Below are 21,557 nucleotides of genomic sequence, written 5' to 3'. Positions count from 1 at the left end.
CTACTATTTTGTAAGCAATGTTCTTAATAGAGATGTTAACTCCTCTGATAAGCCTCTGTGATTTTTGCTGGAATGACAAAGGATTTTGTTTGTAGGTGTCACATTTTTAAGGTGGCTGGCACTTGGAATGAGACCTTTCACACTAAAGTGCAATAGGAAATATTGAGATGAGTGATTACATCATAAAATTAGATAATTATATAGTTGTTTGTGTGGTTATTGTTTGATAAGTTCAATTTTGTACCTAGCATGACCCACAGGGTTAACGGTTTATTGCCCTGGAGATAATCTAGATGTCAAATGAAGTGGGATGTATTGCTGATTGTAGCAATATTTGCTTTATCAAAGGTTAGCTGCCCTTAATGGAAACTAATCAGATGAGTCATCCTAGGAAATATGAGAGGTATTCAAATTTGGTGTGAGTGATTCAATTAAGGTTGTAAAATGTTTTTGTAAACTTGTTGTGTTTGTCTTTGTCACACGGGGTAGTGATTCCCCTTATTGGCAAATGTAATGGAAAATTGTACATGCATTAATATATCACTAAAATGATAAAATTGTCCAAAATCTCAAAACATTTACACTTAAACTGCATACAGAAGGAACAAATGGTGTGACTTAATGCTCATCATATATACCTGTTTGTTGTGTGGTGCAAAATAACTAAAGGTTATGAGGGTTATTCCTTAATGACTACAATTACCAGCACAAAGTATTAACTGGTATCTATATTTCTGTCTACCCTTTTCAGCTTCAGAGAAATATTCTGGCGTCAAACCCACGCGTTACCCGATTCCACATAAACTGGGAAGGCTGTGCAGAGCGAATGGAAGACTGTGAAAATGTGGATCCCACGTCAAACTCCATGCTCCCGCCATCCTGTCTCCCAGGCAAAGCCCCATCCTTGGGGATACTACCAGATAACTCCATGGACTGCTTATAAAGAAGAGCCTTGCAGGAAAAGTGATGACTCACAGCAAAGATCGAATTTGTGGAGAATGCCCGTGGACATTCAAGTGTGGATATACAGACATATTTGCCTTACAGCTGCCCTAATTACCCTGAAGCTTGTTGTCAAAAGTGAACTCTCACGTTGGGCTTCAGATGAGTGTTTGTTTCAAGGATTATGAACATCTCACTGGAACAGTTGACCCCTGATAGATGGGGAGTTCCTTCCCATGAAGCAATATTGAAGTAGTTTAACTCATGGAAGCGAAAATGTTAACTATGAAACGCAGCTGAACTGCAACAGAACAAAGCTGTTGTGATTCACCTCCCTTCCTTTTGTTTGTACAGAACGGATTTGTACCCATTTAAGAGGATTTCAGCACTGAAGCAATAGGCAAATAAATTGCAATATTTTGCTGTCCAGGAATTTGATAATCTGCCATTATTATTATTTCTGTTGAAGTTCTTTTTGCACTTATTTAGATGGGCTTCTTTGGGCTATATCACCTCCTCCATGTTTTTATTTTTCTGTGCATTTTTGTGTTCTAAAAAATAAAATAACATTGTATTTGTTATGTACTTGTGTATGAATGACTGTATGATAGATCAGTGAGATCAGTTTTCATCCTAATTATCTTGTTTGTGTCACTTGTATTTCCAGTATTGATTACAGAAACAATAAACCACTTTTTTAATGAAACTAATACATTTACGGTTGTAGTTATGAAGAATTTTACCACACAAGTACTTTAATTTTACCCACAGTAAGGTTAAACAACAGTGTCAACTCTATAAAACAATATCAGTACGAGTGGCCCCTTATATTTTCACATTTTACTAAAAATAGCCTGTGTTAACGTCACACCCAATGACAGATCGGTCGGGTAAAAGGGGTGGCTAGGCTACAGAACAGCCTTTGGAAGATACTGCACTGCAAATAACAAGATGAATGCAAGATCTTAGCGTTTGATTTGTGTTGTGCATGAAACTCCGTGTGATTAATACAAACAGCTGATTATTTAAAAACGAAAAGATAAAAAAAAAAAAAAAACATTTACAGTTGTGGGCGTATTGGCTACTAGCGATACTGGGAGGCGGGATGAAGCCGTTTGACAGTCCAATTGCATCAATGCAATAATTGCATGTATTAACGCTCATCCAATCAGCGCTCGACGTGCGATGTCTGTCATGTTATTGTCGTTCCATGCAGCCAATCAGAGGGGAGCAGAGGCGGGACCTGATGGATGGATGACTGGAGTTTCCCTTGCGGTGTGAAGATTAATGGAAAGGGTCTGTTGATCTTAGCAATCGACTGTCAGATGGTTGGTCCGAGGAAACCATTGCACTTAACGCCTGGCTTCGAAGCGAGTGGAGAGATATCCGTTTGAAATAATCTACAGCGGATAAAAAAGCGAATAACCTGGACAGCATTTTTGTTATCCAGATCTGAACAGAAAAGGCCTGCCCACACATACAGCACCTGGTTAGTTCAGGCCAGGATACGACTGCGAGGGACGCTCGGAGCTAACGCTAGCTGCTCGTTTGACAGACCGAAAAAAGACGACTTTCGACGATCTGTCTGATGGACTAGAAGCAGATTTTGGATATATTAACACCGTGTCTGGAAATAAAGGACAGCCGAGTTGACATATCTTGCCTTGCCTATTGACTAGCTAACGCTACCAAGCTAACATTAGCTAGCCTCGCTAACCCCCAGCGCCAGTGTTAGCTGCAGACTTGGATAGACCCGCTTGGCTGGACTTCTCCGAACTCACTAAGAAAAACAAAGTGGTGGAGGAATTATATTTCCCCTTACTCAATAATGGTAGCTGTTAGCTAGTACCTAAGTGACAGCTTCATTGAGCCAAGGGACTGCGTTAGCGGTGTAGCATCACTGGAACGACTTTGTAAAAGGAAAACTCAGTTCGAGCCCGGGGAGTCCACCATCAGTCTGCCATAATGGGCAACACGCCCACCGCAAAGAAGGGCAATGAGATGGAGAGTGGTGAGTACCCCTTTACCCCTTATTACCCGGAGCTACAGCTCTGAGCTGGCCATAATATGCAGCCCTGTCGCTGGGTCGTTTTGCTGTAGTCATTTCCTGTTTCCCATAATGGCACAGAAAAAAAGGTACAACTTAACACCACGATAGTGCACCAAGGCCCAGAGACCCTCCACAAAGACACGATATTAGGTTACTTTCGACACCATTCTTTAATATGCATGCAGAGGTGAGGTATTATAAACTTTACTGGTTGTTAACTTTTGGTGAAACATGATGTGCGTACGAACTTTAGCCAGGCTGTGGCTGTGATACAATGTTCATCTCAGCTGAGCAGCAGAGCAGCAGGAGGATGTTATTCATTCTCTCCACTGATTTTGTGGGGAAAGCTCGTGATTAAATGCCTCAAGTTATATTCAGAGGTACCAACGAGGATGACAACAACGAGCCTTATACAACATTCAGGTTTTCTTTGTGGTTCATGTTTTTCAGACCCCCCGCCCCCCCTCCTCCGCCTCCCCTCTCCTCACAAGGTTGTGAAAGGCTGCAGTAACATTATAACCTAACGGTTAGTCTGGTGTGCGGTTCCTAATTACTTCAGGAAATACATATTCCTCAATGTATAGAAATAAACGCATATAGTGGAGATGTACATATTATTCAGGAAGTTTCTGTACGTGATGGGTTTAATATTAAAGTGTAATGTGGACCTGAGCATTGGCTCCCACAGACTGTGTTTGACATGAAGTGAGCAGAGGAGAGCTGGTTGTTATCAGAGAAGGAAAAAAAGCCACCAGGATGGGGTCATATGATGCACGCAGGGTGATCCTCTCCAGGCAGAAACTTGGAGTTGAGGAGTCTCTTGAACATCATGTGATGAGCAGCATTTAGAACAAGGGCACTTGTATTTGTCACTGTGTGTGTGTTTCTGTGTGTGTGTGTGTGTGTGTGTGTGTGTGTGTGTGTGTGTGTGTGTGTGTGTGTGTGTGTGTGTGTGTGTGCGTGACAGAGCAGAAGGGAGATGCTCCGCTCTTGCTAATAGTATTGTGGGCTATTGCTTCTCACAACTTTTTTTATTTTATTGATGAGCTCGTTGAACATCAGTTTTTATTTTTTTTAAAGAAACGCAGGGGCATTTCTATAAGCTAAAAAAAAAGGAAAGTAAATGACAATTACTCGACTCTATGTTGAGAAACTCAGAGGTTAACTACTAAACTACTAAATGAGGAAACATTTCCATTCTGTTTCTAACACAAATGCTTTTCAACTCATTCCAAGCATTTGTTTTTTTTTCTCTCTTTTCTTTTTCCAGTTAGGATCACTGGCCGTGGAGAAGGCCTGGGAGGACACGGTTTAATGTTTTTATCCATAACACCATAAATAACGCTCAAGTGTGCAAAGTCTGAACAGCTATCTGCGAAATGAGCATCAGCTCCTTGTTGCTGGTAGAGAGAAGGTGTGAAGAATGGCCTCCAGTCCCTCTGTAACGTTAACCCATCCCTTGTAACCCCCTGTAACAATGCACACGACTTTCAGGAGTTGTAGTACAGAGTTTTGTCCTTTTTTAAATGATCAAGACTTTACTCTAAAATGGGGGGATTAGTGCGTTAGAAGCAGGGACGGAGGAGGCACTGCTCGGGGAGGTTTGTTGACATGCCCTGCATCACATCCTTATCAGCCTGATCGCTGCGGGCCCACCCTGATCCCCAGAGACAGGTGCTGACCAGGGGTCCAGAGCCCACACCCAGTAGTGTTATTTTCCACACGACAGCTTGAGATTAATGACTAGGTGGCATCTTGTTTTGGGTTCTATGGAAAGTTGAGAGTTTTGAGAGCAGATTCAGGTGTTCAGAGTCAGTTTTCCCCCTGAACTTTCCAGGCTAGAGGAGACGAGCAGAGAACGACGGCAGTAGTATATAGAGCTGAGTCCAGGCCCACAGGAAGAAGCAGGGCGGACAGACACTGTAAACTGCTGCAGGAAGTGAAGGAGCAAGGAAGGTCCAGCCCATGCTCTGCACAGTTAGTCATCGCTTCTACTGAACTATAAGCTTACACAGGCGACCAGGAAAGCTTCAAGTTTTGGCATTTTTTAAGACACTGTGTGTGTTTTACACTTTCTGGATTTCCTACTTACTAGAGCCTCTGGACGTACTGCAGTGTTGAGACTCCACACAGGCGTTCAGCTGGCTTCCTCCAGCCTTGTGTGATGGCTCTTATTCACAGGCTGGCAGAGAGGCTGTTTCAACGAGCCGGTCCCTGTCTGGGGGACACGGGCAGTGAAGAAGGCAGACCTGATCTACCACAGGAGGAGCTAGAGGCTCGCTGCTGGAGTGAGTTTTCATTCTGGATCTGGACAGGAGCGTGGATTAGGGGTGGAGCCGCAGCCCTCGTGTTCCTCTAGTAACCCATTCACAGGCTGAGCTTAAGCTCAAGCATTTAACAGATAATCAAGCTGTTTTTGTTTTTTTTTGTTTGTTACCATATTCATATCATGACCTGGTGAGTGAGTGACTTCTAGCTTTGGTTGAGGGATCTTTCATGTTGGCGGACACAGATGCTACTGGTATTAATGACCGGCAGCCAAGACATATGTGTGTGCATATGTAGTCTGTGTACACAAGTACACACACAGAGCAGCCTGTTGTTTGTCTCTGTACTGTCGCCTATTGTTTTCTTCTTACATTTCAAAGGACGGGACTCCTCAGTTACTGTTGGAAGTGTCTGTCAGGCGTCGGGCTGCACAGCGTAACACTATCAGCCTTATCTATTATGCAGTGTAATAACTAACCTATCCAAACATGCATACATACTTAGTTTTTTTTGTTTGTTTGTTTGTTTTTTGTGTCCTCTTGTGTGATTGTCCTACATACTGCTACTGGTAGGGCTCTAGCAAGTCTGTGTGCTTTGCTCGGAAGTCTTTTCCTGTACTCAACACACTTTAAACATCTGATCAAGACCGCGCTCAGCCAGTTATGACACGGGGGACGGTTATATTGAATTCTGTGTGTTTTTGAATTGGCCATATAATGATGTGGCTCCCTGTCAAAGTGCAACTCCCTCTGTCTATAAATATCCGTGCGGTTCATGTCCTGCCCCTGCTCTGCACGTAGCTGGTTTGTGTAACAGGGGCAGGTTTGTGTTTTCCAGGGTTGGTTTCTGGTAGCTGGAATTCGGTACCGTTACCCAGCAGTGACCTTTTTTTCCCGTTACTTTACTCTCTCTGTAATAACCAACATGTCATTTCAGTTGTAAAATAATAATAAAACTTCTCAATTACAACATTGTTATTTATTTAGAACGTCTTGTTGTGTAAAGTAAACTAAATGATAATACATTAATAATAAGAAAGGTAAAGAAATAAGTTGTGTAGGCGACCTGTTGGAGATGTGCCAAAAATGCACAAAGAGCTTTATAGTCTGCAGCTCGTCAGACACCATCATCATAGTCATCATCATCATCATCGCTGTGGCTCTTTCTGCTCGTACCGTTCGTCTCTGTAGTATTGTTAACTGATCTGCTGAGCAAATACCTCCCAAATAACTCCAGATCATGTTGTGTGAACTTGTTAGCACCGCTAGCGAAGGTCCACTAACTCAGCGCTACAGAAATTTGATTTCCTGTGAGTTCATAACAATTAAAACTTTGCATTAGTTTGTCCAGTAAAAAACACGGCAGGAAGTGGTCAGGATATGGTTAAATTAGGCTGATATCTAAAAATACAAACAGGAACACAGAAGAGCAATCTGAGGTGCACGTGTGACGATAAACTAGTAAGGATCTTAACAATATTTATGTGAATTCACAGCCTGATAGTAAGGTTCAGAAATTTGGCACCAAATGATATAACATGAATAGGTACTCGAAATTATACCAACATAATTTAGTCCCTTTTTAAAAGTACTGAGTTCAGTAAGCAACCCTGGTAGTTTCAAGCACTCATCACTCCCTGCCTCCGGTTAAAGGGGCTTTGTTGTAAGCCCAAACTGATTACCAGTGGACCTTGCTCTCGAAAGTCCAATCAGCCACCTCAGATAAGCTTACAGGACTCAACTAGTAATTTGGCAAGCTGGCATTTTTGGCCAAGAACAATCCTGAGATGCAAAAATTCAGCAACAGGCAGGACAAAACTGAAGGTGGAGGAACTCGCATCAGCAGGCACATTATGGCCTCATTCGGGGGGGGGGGTCAAAGCTCATCAGTCGAACCTCCTCCACGAGCCCCGATTCGGTGACCTGCCGTTGCCACCAGGAAGGGAATTATTGTGAATGAGAGTCAGAAATAGAGAGAGAAATGTAAAAGTGTGCTCGGCGATCCAGAGGGTGGGAGGCAGGAGTAGATGACAGACAGAGCGGCCAATCAAAAATGTTATCTTGTAATTATTTGATGTTTTTCTCGTGATTGTTGGTTTATGAACTCTAACTATAGAGTGACAGAGGTCTCACACATTGAGTAGACCTGTATTATAGGCATGTCTGTCATTGAAAGGAGTATTAATAGTGTGCAACCTGTGTGTCTGGTGATTAACTACCTACAAGAAATAAAAAATAAACCCATAGCATGCTAAAATGCTATGCTACAGAAATGAGAGCTCCCAGAAAAACAGTCCTTATCAACTATTGATTTCTTAATCTTACTCGCCAGAGGAGCACACTGTGGAGGACCTGTAGGCATCACATGCACGTGTGTCCTCTTGCATGTGCATGGGACAAACCAAACAGGGGTCCACTCATTTTTTTTAAAAATGGCTGCTGGATGGTAAAAACTCCACAGGCTACCTTTAACTAATCAATTTCGATCTTACAGTAGGATACGAAATTATTTCCCATTGGTGTTTTTTCTGGTAAATGCTTTCTCACTAGTCACAGTGCAATTGATTCCTCACCTTTTACACACCTGTAAACACCTTTCAAGTTAAAGCGCAGCTCTGTTAGCCTTCTCACTGGTTTCTGATGTGCTACATGGGGGCTGTATGCCATCTGAACGAGGCCTTGTGTAGACTGGGACCTGATTTGGCGCGCTTCACAGTTAAATGTCGGTCAGCTCGCCCTAATATAACCCCCTCTGTTCCTGCGTCAGAGTGGGCCAGCGAGGCCCAGGGGAAGAGATGTAGGATTGATTTTTTTTGGAGGATCAATTCAGCACTGGCACTACACAGACTCTCTGGTGCATTTGGGCAGGGAGAAAAAGTTTCACCGAGGTTTGTGCGTTCCTGCTTTGCTAGCGTCTCCGGAGAGAGCTGCTTTTATGTTTTGGAAAACACCCAGATCGACCGTGAAAGTTTTTCATCACAGATGTGACATCTGATTGGTTCTGCTAATTAGGGAAAGTTTTAGCTGCATCTCGGATGTAACTAGTTCATCTCAAGGGTCTTCACATAGGCCCAGTTTTCCATAGAACTTCCTGTTGGATAAATATACCAGCTAGTGTTTTAACGCCCCTCCTCCTGATGATTATGCCCCTGTTTAGATCAATATGTATCCTCTGTGTGTGCGCACATGTGTGTGTATGTGTGTTTGACATGAGAGGGAACGGCAGAGAGTACTTTGTGTACAGAATAAATATTGATACAAACCAAGCAAGGGTCCAATTGATCTGTGTGAATGTAACGGGAGCAGCGCTGCTCTATATGCAATGTTTGACTGCACACTGGAGGTGGAGGCTACTTTCTAAACTTGGTCCCTAGCAAAGTGACGGTCACGGGAAAGACTGAACACACAACCCTGCTGGCAAGGACACTTGACTGGTCGCTGCAGATGATTGGGGCTGCTGATCCGACCAGAGTGCTCGAAGAGGGGGAGGATAGGTCATGAGTCAGTGGCTGTGAGGGAAGAGGCCAAGGAAGAAGAACCGGGGAGACTTTGCAGGGCTAATGTGTGACAGGAAGAGCTCCAGAAGGCATGCAAGGGAAGGGAAGAGGGAGTCATCCTCACGCTCTAGTGAATCAGGGTCGCGCTCTGCAGATGCTGCAGCGGCCGAGGTACCCATAGTCATCCCAGATGGTAAGGAATTTGGGGATACAAGAGAGTCAAGGTGTTGAACTTAAGTTGATCACCTGCAACTCTCCTATGGTAGTAATAGCAGCTCAGCCTCCTAAATCTAACAGCAGCGAGAGACTAAGATCAAGATAATTCCTGGAAGACAGCTGATGATTTGAACTAGTTTTGCAGCAGCATTCACATCTCTCTCTCTTCCAGGAAAGAGCTCCATTTGTGGCTCTTTGTGCGTGGAAGTGGGAGTTAAGCAACTTTTAACGGGAAATGTTTTCTCCCTGGTGACCGGTCTGCTTCCATCGCTCTCTGTGGGACCAACAGCGCTCTCGACATGTTTATGCAAACTTTGGTCTTAACCGATCTTGCTGGCTTTCTCCCATCCTATAGTTGGAGCTGCAGGCCTTAAGAGAATTTACAGGAAATCTCATTAGCTAGATCAGGATTAAGCTTGCGTCTATTTTCTTTGGGAGTGTATGAGTGACTCATGAGAAATTTCTGTGTAGAGAGATGCTACTTATTTGTAAGCTTTTCACAATAATCATCTCAGTTTTGTAATCTAGATATGTCACTCAAAAAGATTATTATTTAAATATGCATTTCCAAAAGTTGGTGAATGCACTTTCACTATTGACAGCTCACTGGCTGTATTTAAACTGTGCTGCAGGCTGTTGTTTGGCATCGATTACCTTTGCAGATAGACATGCCACATTATACTGAGAGGCTTGACATGGTTTATGTTTCCACAGTTTGTCAGTAGTTCATAAGCGAGTATAAATAATACTTTTTATTCCATTGTCAATATTAGTGAAGTTGTTGTTAAAGTAGATCATTTGGATCTATGCTGAACAGAGAAGCATGAGACTTTTTCTTTGCTCTCGCTGTACAGTTTCATAATTTAGCGCCACAATAAAGAGAAACTATTGTTCTTTTTCCGACAGTAGTTGTTCATTTACAACCTCGATCCTGTGTCCCGGGCTGATGGTGGAAATAGCTGTGCTCTGTCAGCTGCTCAGGCTGGTGTTCTTAAAACTAGTACACAGATAGTAAGGAGGAATGAGGAAGGGCTGGTTATCTACATGTTCCCACAGAGCTCTGTGATTGGCCTCATAAAGATAAGGGCAAGAAAAATGAACTTCTGCATATGACACTATATGTGCCAAGCTGTCAAGATCTTTCCATGAGCATGTCTGTCACTCGAGAAAAGCATATATGAGCGTGTGTGTGTGTGTGTGTGTGTGTGTGTGTGTGTGTGTGTGTGTGTGTGTGTGTGTGTGTGTGTGTGTGTGTGTGTGTGTGTGTGTGTGTGTGTGTGTGTGTGTGTGTGTGTGTGTGTGTGTGTGTGTATTTTTTTTCCATTGCCATGTTGTTAGCGGTGTTCTTCGAAGACTTGTAGCCTCATATTAAAATGCACCCTTAGCACAGATCAGTTGTGTAGAGACCCTGCCTGAAGTCCTTCTCTGAAGATGGGTTTCTCGAGAGTAACCCTAAAGGGCTCAGCATTACTATGATTTATATCAGTTCACTTATTGAAGCTGACAGTGGACTATGTCAAGCCTCAGAAAATATCATGTGATATTAAATAAGAACTTGTTGTTTTTTTTAATTGAAATCAACGTCAGATTTCTCAGAAATAGGCCACACGATGTACGAATAGACACGCCTGGTTTCGTGGTGCAGGGCTGTAGCTTCCTTCAACATGTTCAGTCCTAATGTCTTCTTTGCAAAACTGCTAAGGCTTCATCAAGACTCTGCCATCCTGGACGTTAATGTCATTACTGTGTAGTTTTGCCTGTGTTTGGGGTCGCTTGAAAACAGGAGTTGGGTAGGGCTGGGCGATATGGGTAGAATCAAATATCACGATATTTTTGACCAAATACCTCGATATTGATATTTTGACAATATTGTAATCAGTAATGTGGATGTAATGACTAAGTGGATAAAGGCAGATCAAAGAAGAGTCTGTTAAGCTCAGAAAATTACATTTTTACTCCAATGCAGCCTTTAAAAGCATAAAAAGACTACTACACTTATTCCTATCACGATATTAAGATATTCAAAATATGAGATGTTATCAATAAATAATATAAATATATTGCCCAGCCCTATATAGCATAGCATAGCATAAATGTTATGGTTAAAACACAGTTTGGTCTCACCAGACTATAGATCCACTCTGATTTTGAGCGTCCCACATACTTCTCAGCAAACTAGCTGAGAGACACATGAGCAGATTTCTCTTTGCCACTCTCTCATAACCATAACTGTGACCTGTGAAGCACCTGGCTAACAGTTTTAGGGACTCACACTTTAGGTCTTTTTTGTTGCTGCAGGTCTCAATCACTAGTACCTGATTTTGAAGATAGCATTTACTCAACAACTTTACAAAAGTGTCCTACTCGATCCATTTTCTGTGGGATTTTCAGTATCTTGGAGGGGTATTTTAGTACCACTCCATTTATGGGTACAAATCAGTTGTTTGAGACCACCATAAGATAAAGAAGTGAGTCCAAACTGTAGTCAAATGAATGCAGACTGTCGTCAGGTGATCACATCGCAAGGTTGGGGCTGGCTTTGTATTATTGTTTTTCAAAAACGGCAGTAGTTGCAAGCTTTTTTCGACTTAATGACTAAATAATTCCCTGTGCAAGACAAATGAGAATATATTGTGCACTTTCTATGCGGTCACTCATAGACTAACGTTAGTGCAGCAGAGCAGCAAACTCAGTTTGCAGTAACAATCAAGACTGGCTGACTAACACATTCACTGCAACATTACACATCTTAAACCAACTTTAAGGTGAAGAAGTAACTCGGTGCTCAGTCTGTTTGAAATGAAAAACTCTGCGCCCACTCAGTTTATTGGATGACAACAATGTCTTTATCCGGAGCTAACAGTGCAGCAGAAAGGCTGCTCTCCACTGATGGAGTCATGCCGTTAATAACACAGCAGAGTACTCCACCTCCCCCCTTGTTGTTGTCATACAAGCAGGAGACTGTACAATACTTTCAAATTGATTAATGAATTAATGCAGTTAACTTATTTTTTTCCAAAGGCTGTGGACCATTTATCTTATTTGCCAGTTCTGTTTCATATTGTTTTTCGTTGGACTAATGACACCAGTGAATGGTTTGGTACACAGTTATACTGGAGCCAGAAACTGAAAATAGTGCCCCTTTTTCTTTTCATTCAATCAAAAATCAGTTTTGAATCAATTCTGAATCAAATCGGTGCACAAGTATCGTGATAGTATCGTATCAGAAGATAAGCATATTCTCCCAGACAGAATCAATAAGATAATTTGTCACAAGCTTAATTTTTCATCTTTTTGTTCTATCTTGGTTTAAAAATCTAATCCCTGTGGACACTTTTTTTTCTCGTCAAGTTTTTCTTTCTTTCAATTAAGCACACAATACTCTAAAGGTGCACACCACAACATGCACGTTCTTTAGCCTTTGCTGCCTGCGTCTCCAAAACACTGGCAAAACACTGCATTGACAGTATTTATCTTGATGTCCATAGGAAAATATTGTGTATCATATTCCATGGAAAAGAATATCTCCTCAATACGCCCATATTTTATTATAAGGTGTTGTCTGGGTCTTGGTGATTAGATGAGTTAGCCTGTAAAACTAAATCATTTATGTCTGGACTCTAATGTATTTTGAACTTTGCTCTTAATTACAGTGAAGGAGTTTCTTGCCAAAGCCAAAGAAGATTTCTTGAAGAAATGGGAGAATCCAGCACAGGTGAGAGAATAAAAAGAGAATGAATCTGTTTTAATCACTATTGTTCATAATCATTCTATCATTTTATAACTGTACCGTGTTATTGTTTGTCTACGTCGTTATTTTTAGACTTGACTTCTGTTTTCACATGCTTGTCCATTCAGACTGACTCATGGAAGTAGTCCCACCCATGAACAGATGAATTCTTATTTATTTTAGAGGGACAGTGCACCCTCTGCTGGACTAATGTGAAACATGTCCTTTTTTTCCCCATGAGTACACCTCTAATGTATACTCTCAATAAACATAAGCCAGCATGTCTAATTCTCATTAAAACAACAAATACCTGTTATTGTGACATGACAATACTTATGTGAAATATTATTTAGAAAAATTGTGAGCTAAAGTAGTTGTAGACCTCTTCATAGTATGTTGTCTTGTACCTTTTCTCTTACTGATATCCTCTTCTACCCCTCAGCAAACTGCGGCATTGGACCACTTTGAGCGTTTGAAGACCTTAGGCACTGGTTCTTTTGGTCGAGTCATGCTGGTTAAACACAAAGAGTCGGGCCAGCATTTTGCCATGAAAATACTTGACAAACAGAAGGTACAGTACATCGAGGCGTGATAATCTAGAAGAATGCTACTTAGTAAATTAATGTGAATGTATGACTCTATATTATGATAATATCTGTTATGTAGAAACTTAATCATTAAATATACTCAGGAGTTGGATGGACTTAATGAGTGTTTATAATAGCAGTTTCCTAATGAAACTGTTCATTCAGACAGCCAAGAGTGATCCATATGCACCAACTACACAAGTATATTGACTACAAAGGGGTTACTCACTTTTTTGGAAGTGTTTCTTTGTTGCATAAAATTGTATAATGCTGCAAATCATGTCTTCTTAAATAAATTCTTGCTTTAGGGATGTTCATGTACTAACTTTGTAGTATTAGGACATTATTAGGACTCTTTTTTGTCTCTGTAATAAGCCTGATGAGCTGTTTTAACGACCTATTTAACCTGAGTAAGCCTCTGTCCTGATCCTTCTCAGGTAGTGAAGCTGAAGCAGATAGAACACACACTGAACGAGAAACGTATCCTTCAAGCTGTCAGCTTTCCCTTTCTGGTGCGGCTGGAGCACTCGTTTAAGGTACGCATTGAAAAGTTCATTTTTTTTATCTTGTAAGCATGTTCCTCATTTTAGTGTGTGCGTTTTGCATGTCAAAGTAAGACTTTGCTTGTCTCCCAATAGGACAACAGTAATCTGTATATGATAATGGAGTATGTACCTGGGGGCGAAATGTTCTCCCACTTAAGGAGAATTGGTAGATTCAGGTACGTTGACTTTAGGTTAAAACACCTTAAATATGTCCATACACTTACTGGCCGACTGTTGATATTGTTGCTGGTCTTTTTTGCAGTGAACCCCATGCCCGCTTCTACGCAGCCCAGATTGTACTGACCTTTGAATACCTTCACTCTCTGGATCTGATCTACCGAGATCTCAAGCCAGAGAATCTGCTCATTGACCAGCAAGGTTACATACAGGTAAATTTAGCATGTTTTTTTTTTTTGCTTTTTAGCCATCAATAACAGTTTCTAATTGGTCTGTAAAAATGTGTGGTCAGTGCTCAGAGCTGTATACTGTGTTCCCCAGGTAACAGATTTTGGATTTGCAAAAAGGGTAAAGGGTCGAACCTGGACACTTTGTGGGACTCCAGAGTACCTGGCACCAGAGATCATCCTCAGTAAGGTGAGTGTTCAGCTTGGCCCACGGTGAACAGCACTGCTCTTTATGTCACAAGGAGTTTTCAGATTGATGTAGGACTTAATGCAGGAAACCATTTCAGACTTTAGGACTGTGGTACAATTTTCTGCTTGTTTTTGTATTGTCAGCATTTTTATGTGTGAAATGTTTTCTTTTTAAGAGGAGTTATTTAACTGCTCTTCATTTCCTTTATATTTTCCAGGGGTACAATAAAGCAGTGGATTGGTGGGCTCTGGGAGTGCTGATATATGAGATGGCCGCTGGTTACCCCCCCTTCTTTGCAGACCAGCCTATTCAGATTTATGAGAAGATTGTATCAGGGAAGGTGAGTTTACAGTGGCCTACCTGAATAATCCCTTTTTTATTTTTGGGAGTAGTTCAATTTTCCCAGAACAATTTTCCTTCAATGGGGGGGGGGATTCTCTGAAAGCTGTGGTCAACAAAAGTCCATCATTCATTCCAGTAACGTTTTCCTAAATTTGTGTTGGTTTTGACACAGTACATCACACTAACTACACGGAAAGGATTGAGTTTAGGAAAACATTTTAAGTTAATGGCAACTTACACTTAAGAGAAAGTATGTATTAAATTTATTTTGTGAAGTTGTTAACTTTGAAATCACTCTATTTTATAGAATAGGGTGTCTGATTGACTCACTGTAATTAGCCTATTGCCCTTTGCACTATTGCATCAGCAGTATTGGATCAAAAGAAAATGTACTACCCCTTGCATTGAAATACAGTCTTATTGGAAAACTGTGTTTATGTCGCACTGGCATTAGGCCGAGCAATACCTTACTTTGTCCTGATAAATTGTGTGATTTGCCTTATTTTATTTTAATTTCATATTCATAAGTGCTTGTTCTTTGTAAATATATTTAATTCTTTTGAAGATGAAACTAAGAAACATTAAAATCTCTCATTTACAAAGCACCCAGGTACAAAGCATCCAGATCACATGTACAACAGGATATATACACAGATTTTCCATTTTATCAGGTACAGCATCAGATAGTACTTTTCAGAGCATTGGAACTAAAAAAAGTGCCCTCAGTGACCTTGAAATTGGCCTCATAGTTGGTCAATGGGGCCAGTTTCTCCCAAATGGCTGTCATCTCTGGCTTTCAATTTCAGCCTTTCCAAGGATTTAACTAAACAATGGTGAGAAAAGCAAAAAGCTATCAGTGATAAATGATCTTGCAGACAAAAATGGTGTATGCATCAGAGGAGATGAGGGAAAATGGAATTGTGCAAACAAGCAGATGTGTCAAAACCAGATAAATCGCATCCAAATTTAACTGTAGTGGACTCAATGTCATTTTAGAGCACACCACTCATATAATTTTTTTTTAATGAGCTAAAACAGACAAAGACTGTGTCAGCTGTTAATGTTGTGAGCAAAGCAAGTATGCAGTGCACACACGAGCATCACAACTGAACCTTTGTTGAACCTTATCTTAACCTGCAGCTGTGAGCCAGAGTCCTGTAATCTATTGAAAAAGCATAGCATGAGAACATGAAGCTTGAGAACACACTCTCATTCTGCTTTGACTGTTTGCAGGTTCGCTTTCCCTCCCACTTCAGTTCAGACCTGAAGGATTTGTTGAGAAATTTGCTGCAGGTGGACCTGACCAAGCGCTTTGGCAATCTCAGGAATGGAGTCAATGATATCAAGGGCCACAAGTGGTTCGCCACCACTGATTGGATTGCCATCTACCAGAGAAAGGTGAGATGCCAGCTGCCAGTTTTTCTCTGGACCAGCCCTACAAACACAAATGTCTGTCCCTGACTGACTGAGTAATAAAGTTACACCATTGGTTGCCCAAAGGCTACTTTTGGCACCTACTGGCAGCAATGGCGGAGATTTTGAGCCAGGCTAAAAGCTGTTGTAATATTTGCTGTTTGACTGTTAATATGTCTCTTTATTAAGTTTTTTTTTTTTCAGGCACAAAAGTAACCATTTAGGTACCAATTATATGGTCAGTTTATCCAAATTACACCTATTTGGATATTTGTGCCAGTGTTTTCTGAGGTGTGAGGAGCCACTGACTAGGTTTCCGATTCCTGAGATGATCGGCCAGTCAACGTCCGTCATCATCCAGGGAGAATATGATCCGATAAACTGATCTGTGCAGCTCTTTGCTAATTTACAACTGGCTCTAATGTCTCTGTAGCCTTTGGATATATGATATAATTCCTTTCTGAAGATAAATGTTGGTCTCACAGATTGAATCTAACAGTTGTAGCTGCCATGTTAGATGGTCTGAATGTAAAGTGAAGCTTCATGTTTTCAATGGACAGAACAACAGTGCTGCCTCTGCTGCTCTAGATGTACAGATATTACCACATTTCAATAAATATAAATGTATTAAAATAAACACATCAGTTTATTTTAAATGTTTTAATTTATTAAGCTACACAACATTATGGATTTTTATTATAGTTTCATTAATGGCCTAATAGCATAATTTACTGCATGTGTTTCAATGAGGAAAATGTTAGTCATCTTGTCACAGTTCAGTGAGGCAGGTGTGTCAAAGCTGAGCTGGTGCTGTCAGTGAGTACGCTGCTGTTCCAATTGCAGAATGATCGTACTGCATCCTCCCATCCTCAGAAGTTTATACCCCAGAGTTAAACTTACCAAGTCCGACTGAGCGACTTTGCATGCTATGGCGTTGGTGCTCTGTATCATTGTGACTAATGATAACAATTTGCTTGTCCTGCTGTGTGTTTCTAGGTGGAAGCTCCCTTTATTCCTAAGTGCAAAGGCCCCGGTGACACAAGCAACTTTGACGACTACGAGGAAGAGGAAATCAGAGTCTCCTTCACAGAGAAGTGTGCAAAGGAGTTTGCTGAGTTCTAGATTCCAACCACGAGTAGCGACGAGACAGGGATAGTGAAAGTAATAGGGGGTCTGAAGAAAGGAAGCACTAGGGTGGACTGCTAACTTGCTTATTTGTAATGACGACAACATTGTAAAATCCCCCCAGTGGAAAGGTAGGCAAAGTGAAGAAAGATCCAACAGAACCAGCAGTGTTGCCTTTTCTGATTGTTTAACTGTTACCTATTCATTTTATTTATCCCTCTTGTGTTTGTGGCAGGGGCTTGAGGAGAACAGACATAGGTTGTGTCTGTTCAGCTAGACTTGTATCTCTCTGATGTTGTAATAACATGTTTTCAGTCTTTGCAGGTTGAGGCATTGATTTTCTGTTAAGGTACTGAATCTGCTAGGCTCCTTTTTTTTTGAACAGCCACTCTCTACGAGCTTCTCAAAGAGTGGTTGTTGTATCTTGTCACCCTGGTCCGCCAAACCCCCACCCCAACCCCCCTTCCATCTCTCCATCCTGAATCTGTCCAAGCAATACCAAGTCCAACAGATGTGCCTATCATAATGCCAACTGGTTGGAAAACTGTGTCGAAAGCATTGTTGCAGAGCTTTGGCTGTGGTGGCGTCGGCACTCGTGGCCGTATTTTTTGGTTTGAAAGCTTGAAACTCTCTGCACCTGCCTTTGTCTGCTCAATGTGGCATGATTATTGGGTAGATGATACACTCACTGCTTGCAGATGAAGCAGCGGGGACCTCTTTGATCGGAGTGAAAATGATTTATGACAGTCAACTTCATCAAGGTCTTACTCGTTTTTGGGGACCTGTGAGAAACGGTAAACATGAGGTCTGCATTTAAGTCTGTCTTTCTCTTAGCTGAATTTATTAGAGCATTTTCAAAATCCTATTGGTGATCATTTTGTCCTTTTTATGTCAATCTCTGTGCTTGTGTGTTATTTAGTGCTGAAGGGTGGGTTAAAAAGCTGTGATTTAGCAGCAAACTAACATTGTGGTCACACTCCTGACTATTGTTTATTTAATTCATAGTACATTTATACATGTATATTGATATATATATATGATAGAGAACACAAAATATCCATCTTTTTTCAACATTGTCTCATAGCTGTGAAACTGATTTAAGATTTCATAAATAAACAAATATAAATTCTGCCAAAATTTGCAAACTGAGAACATTGCAAAGTTTCCTGTATGTAATTATGATGGTGGTGGATTTTAATACGCAAAAAAGTAGCAAAACGTTTCAACAAAATGTGCATGTTATTTTTGTACAATATCACTTTTAAAGAAAGAAGGCAGAGCATTATGCTTTATTTGTGCAGAGGTACCTGAGATCATGGATAACAAGCTTAACTATTAACACGGACTCTCGGCTGCTCTATTTTGAAGATGAAACAAGACCCAGTTAAAGTTCTTCTGGGCTTTGTTCGTTATTCTGTTGGAGGGCGACTGTTGGCCGATAAATGTCACTGAGCGTGTGCTTCTCACCTTAATTATTGTTTTTTTTGTTTGTTTGTTTGTTTGTTTGTTCTCCCCCCCCCTCCCCCTTTCTCTTGTATATACCCTTACATGTAACACCTTCAGACAGATTTACAGTCCAACCAGATTTTTTTTTTGGACTGCTGAGATTGGGGTGTTTTTGTTTCCGTTTTCCAGGTTTCAATGTAACAAATTAAACAAAGGAAGCTAACCTAAAGCTGTCCCCTTTTTTTGCCAAGTTTATTTCTGTGTATGCAAGACAATCGCAGACCAAATCTTATCGCTGGTTTGTTGACTGAACACATTGTTTTGGTTTCATGAAGGATGTACGCTTTTTCGCGCCCCCCTCCCCTACCCTCCATAGGCCCTAGGTGCTAGACTTTGTCCATCTCACTGAAATGCTTCTGTGAATTGTTTGATGTGCATCAATCTATTTGTCATAAAGTCTTGTAACATGACATTTTTGAGAATGTTTTCGACTCTAAATGATTTCGGTAGGCTTGAGTAATTATTTTGGCAGTCTCTTAATGTAATTGAGATCAAACGCAGGATACCTTTTTGAATGTCTTGAATTGTCTGATGGAGATGTTTTCATTGCTGTTTGGAAACATGATGTGTATTTTTTTATTATACATGTTTCTCTGGTGAGCTTGGGTTTTTCTTGCATGTGGTAAAGCTACAACGGCAAGACATCTCCTGGACCTGAGACATGTTTGAGAAACTGTTGTTTCCACACCCGACAGTCTCTGCTGTTTTAACCTTTTTTGATTTGTTAGAGCATCACAATTGAACAATGCAGTGGATCACCAACCAACTTAGCGAAGCACACGCCACACCTTTTCAAATCTCCTATTTAACTGATTTGTGCTAATTCTTTGAAACTTTCAAGACAACACTGTAACGCTTTTGATGAGAGAACGTGTAATATCTTTGGTCTTTATGTTCTGACAAATGACTAAATCAGAGTTGGTGGGTAGACGGCAATGCCACCTGATCCACTACAGACACTGAGGCCATTACAATGCTTTATTTTATTGTTTCCGATTCACAACGTCTTGTCATTTGTCTTTTAATTATTTTCTATCAGCACTATCAACTGCTCTCTGCTCATCTGAGTTTTTCTCCTGTGTTTGCCTTCTATTTTCATCAAGTTTCCACATTCAGACATAACACTTTTTACATCTGAGATGTTTTGCGTTCATATTTTCTAATTGTATTTTCAAAAAAAGGAAGAAAAAAAAAAGAAAAAAACAGAACATTAATCTTTTCCTCATGACCTGGGTACAGTGATTGTGTAGTCTATTGTACCTTTTGGGAAACAATACTGTATATCCTTGCCTTTGACAGTCTTAACTATCTTACCCTCTGGAGAACTTGACAGATACCCTTAGAACACAATGAGTATGTTAAAAAAATATACATAAAGTAATATTTTGCAAAATGTATCATTCCAATAAAGTTTTACTTGTTAAGACTAATATGTCTGGGGTTATATGTGAGCTCTCCCTTCACCTTGCACTATGTCACACCTGGTCACATTTTTTAAATAATGGAGTTTCTTCGCAACATGCAAATCTTCAAGAAGGTATTTGCAGCTTCAGGCTATCTCACAGCTGGATCAGAGGAACATACATGTTGGTAGGTGATGGAGTATTTTTACTGTCATGTTGATTATTGTGAACCAGTTAAGGCCGGCAGGCGTAATTGAATAACACAGTTTAGTGTTTGTTCTCTCACAGCCCCTAATCAATTATCAGGTGGCTTTCAGCACCCAAACCTAATGTCCTCCCGCCCTCAGTGCACTCTTTTTTAGGACTGCATCAATACATCAATTGTAATATGAAAGACCTAAAGAGCCTTGCACATGGTTGGGAATAAATTAAGTTAAGACCTTACAAATCAATAAAAAAGATACTGAAAAGATTATAAATGTGAAAATCAGTCAAGGAAGCAGATGTGTGGAGAAAAAAATAAACATTTTAAAAATTGATTAATACATACAAGTTCACAGACCTACTTATTCACTTCTGTAATTACATATTACAGGTATGATGGTCCTAATTGACAACAAACATTTTTTTCTGCATTAAAAAATGATTACATACAGTAAATAAGCATGTTGTACAAACTGGATTACCCTTTGGTTAACAATAGGATCACAGGTTGGGATTTCAATAGAAAACAGAACACAAACCAGGATTTAAGTGCAATTTACAAAAGGCTGATTCAATTAGGGGTTGTGGGAGAGTTTTAATGAATTGCCCATTTTCTAATTGGATTCAAGAATGCCATACATTAGTTTTACATTAATGTAGTGGTTTGGTTTTGTCTTTTAAAACCCCCTTTAACCAGTTGTCCATTAAATCATTAGATTATTCGTTGTTAGGCCATATAGTTTGATTTAGTGATGGGTCATTATAATGTGTAGTCTGGACTTTTCTTGGCCGTGCTTTCAAAGACTACTGTTGCACCACTCTGAGGGTGTTGGTCCCACAATGCTTAGTAAGATGTCCGTAAAGACTCTCAGTCATCTACTGTAGGTCATCTTCAGACATGTGATGGGGCAGAAAATGGAGCCCACAATTTGCAGCTACGCCTGTTTCTTCAGCGTGATGTTGTGAGACCGTGTGGCGAACTACAGAGAATGGACTACATGTGATCTAGCTTCAGTTAATCAATGTGTGGAGCTCACTAGTTGCAGTCCTTGACATTCAGCCTCTCTCTCTTTTCCACGTTTCTCACCGATAGCAGCAGGGCGCACATTGGGAGGGGGGGAGAGCCGAGTGCGCGC

The 21,557-nt window shown here is 40.7% G+C and overlaps 2 protein-coding genes across 4 annotated transcripts in view; both read left to right on the top strand.

Moving 5' to 3' along the window:
• asf1ba (anti-silencing function 1Ba histone chaperone) overlaps nt 1–1,570 on the top strand; it is a 5,986-nt gene extending 4,416 nt beyond the window's left edge. The window contains exon 5 of the mRNA XM_062439661.1: nt 752–1,570. Within this exon, the coding sequence (XP_062295645.1) occupies nt 752–943 (192 nt within the window). The 3' untranslated portion in view covers nt 944–1,570. The remainder of the gene's footprint in view (nt 1–751) is intronic.
• A 626-nt stretch (nt 1,571–2,196) lies between these two features.
• Nucleotides 2,197–19,224, top strand: prkacaa (protein kinase, cAMP-dependent, catalytic, alpha, genome duplicate a). 3 transcript variants are annotated; one of them, XM_062439645.1, is made up of 11 exons: nt 4,931–4,969; nt 5,088–5,280; nt 12,626–12,687; nt 13,145–13,273; nt 13,727–13,825; nt 13,928–14,010; nt 14,097–14,223; nt 14,333–14,428; nt 14,646–14,768; nt 16,004–16,168; nt 17,180–19,224. In XM_062439645.1, the coding sequence occupies exons 1-11, from the start codon at nt 4,958–4,960 to the stop codon at nt 17,303–17,305; spliced, it is 1,215 nt and encodes a 404-aa protein (XP_062295629.1). In that variant the 5' UTR covers nt 4,931–4,957; the 3' UTR covers nt 17,306–19,224. The 3 variants fall into 3 exon arrangements, with proteins under 3 accessions (XP_062295628.1, XP_062295629.1, XP_062295627.1); XM_062439644.1 differs by lacking the exons at nt 4,931–4,969; nt 5,088–5,280 and adding an exon at nt 2,197–2,953; XM_062439643.1 differs by lacking the exons at nt 4,931–4,969; nt 5,088–5,280 and adding an exon at nt 8,538–8,949.
• Nucleotides 19,225–21,557: the final 2,333 nt, after the last annotated feature.

The sequence above is a fragment of the Scomber scombrus genome, chromosome 18 (assembly GCF_963691925.1).
Source record: "Scomber scombrus chromosome 18, fScoSco1.1, whole genome shotgun sequence".
Taxonomy (NCBI): domain Eukaryota; kingdom Metazoa; phylum Chordata; class Actinopteri; order Scombriformes; family Scombridae; genus Scomber; species Scomber scombrus.
Note: the sequence above shows the minus strand (reverse complement) of the source record. Positions and strands in the feature narration are given on the sequence as shown.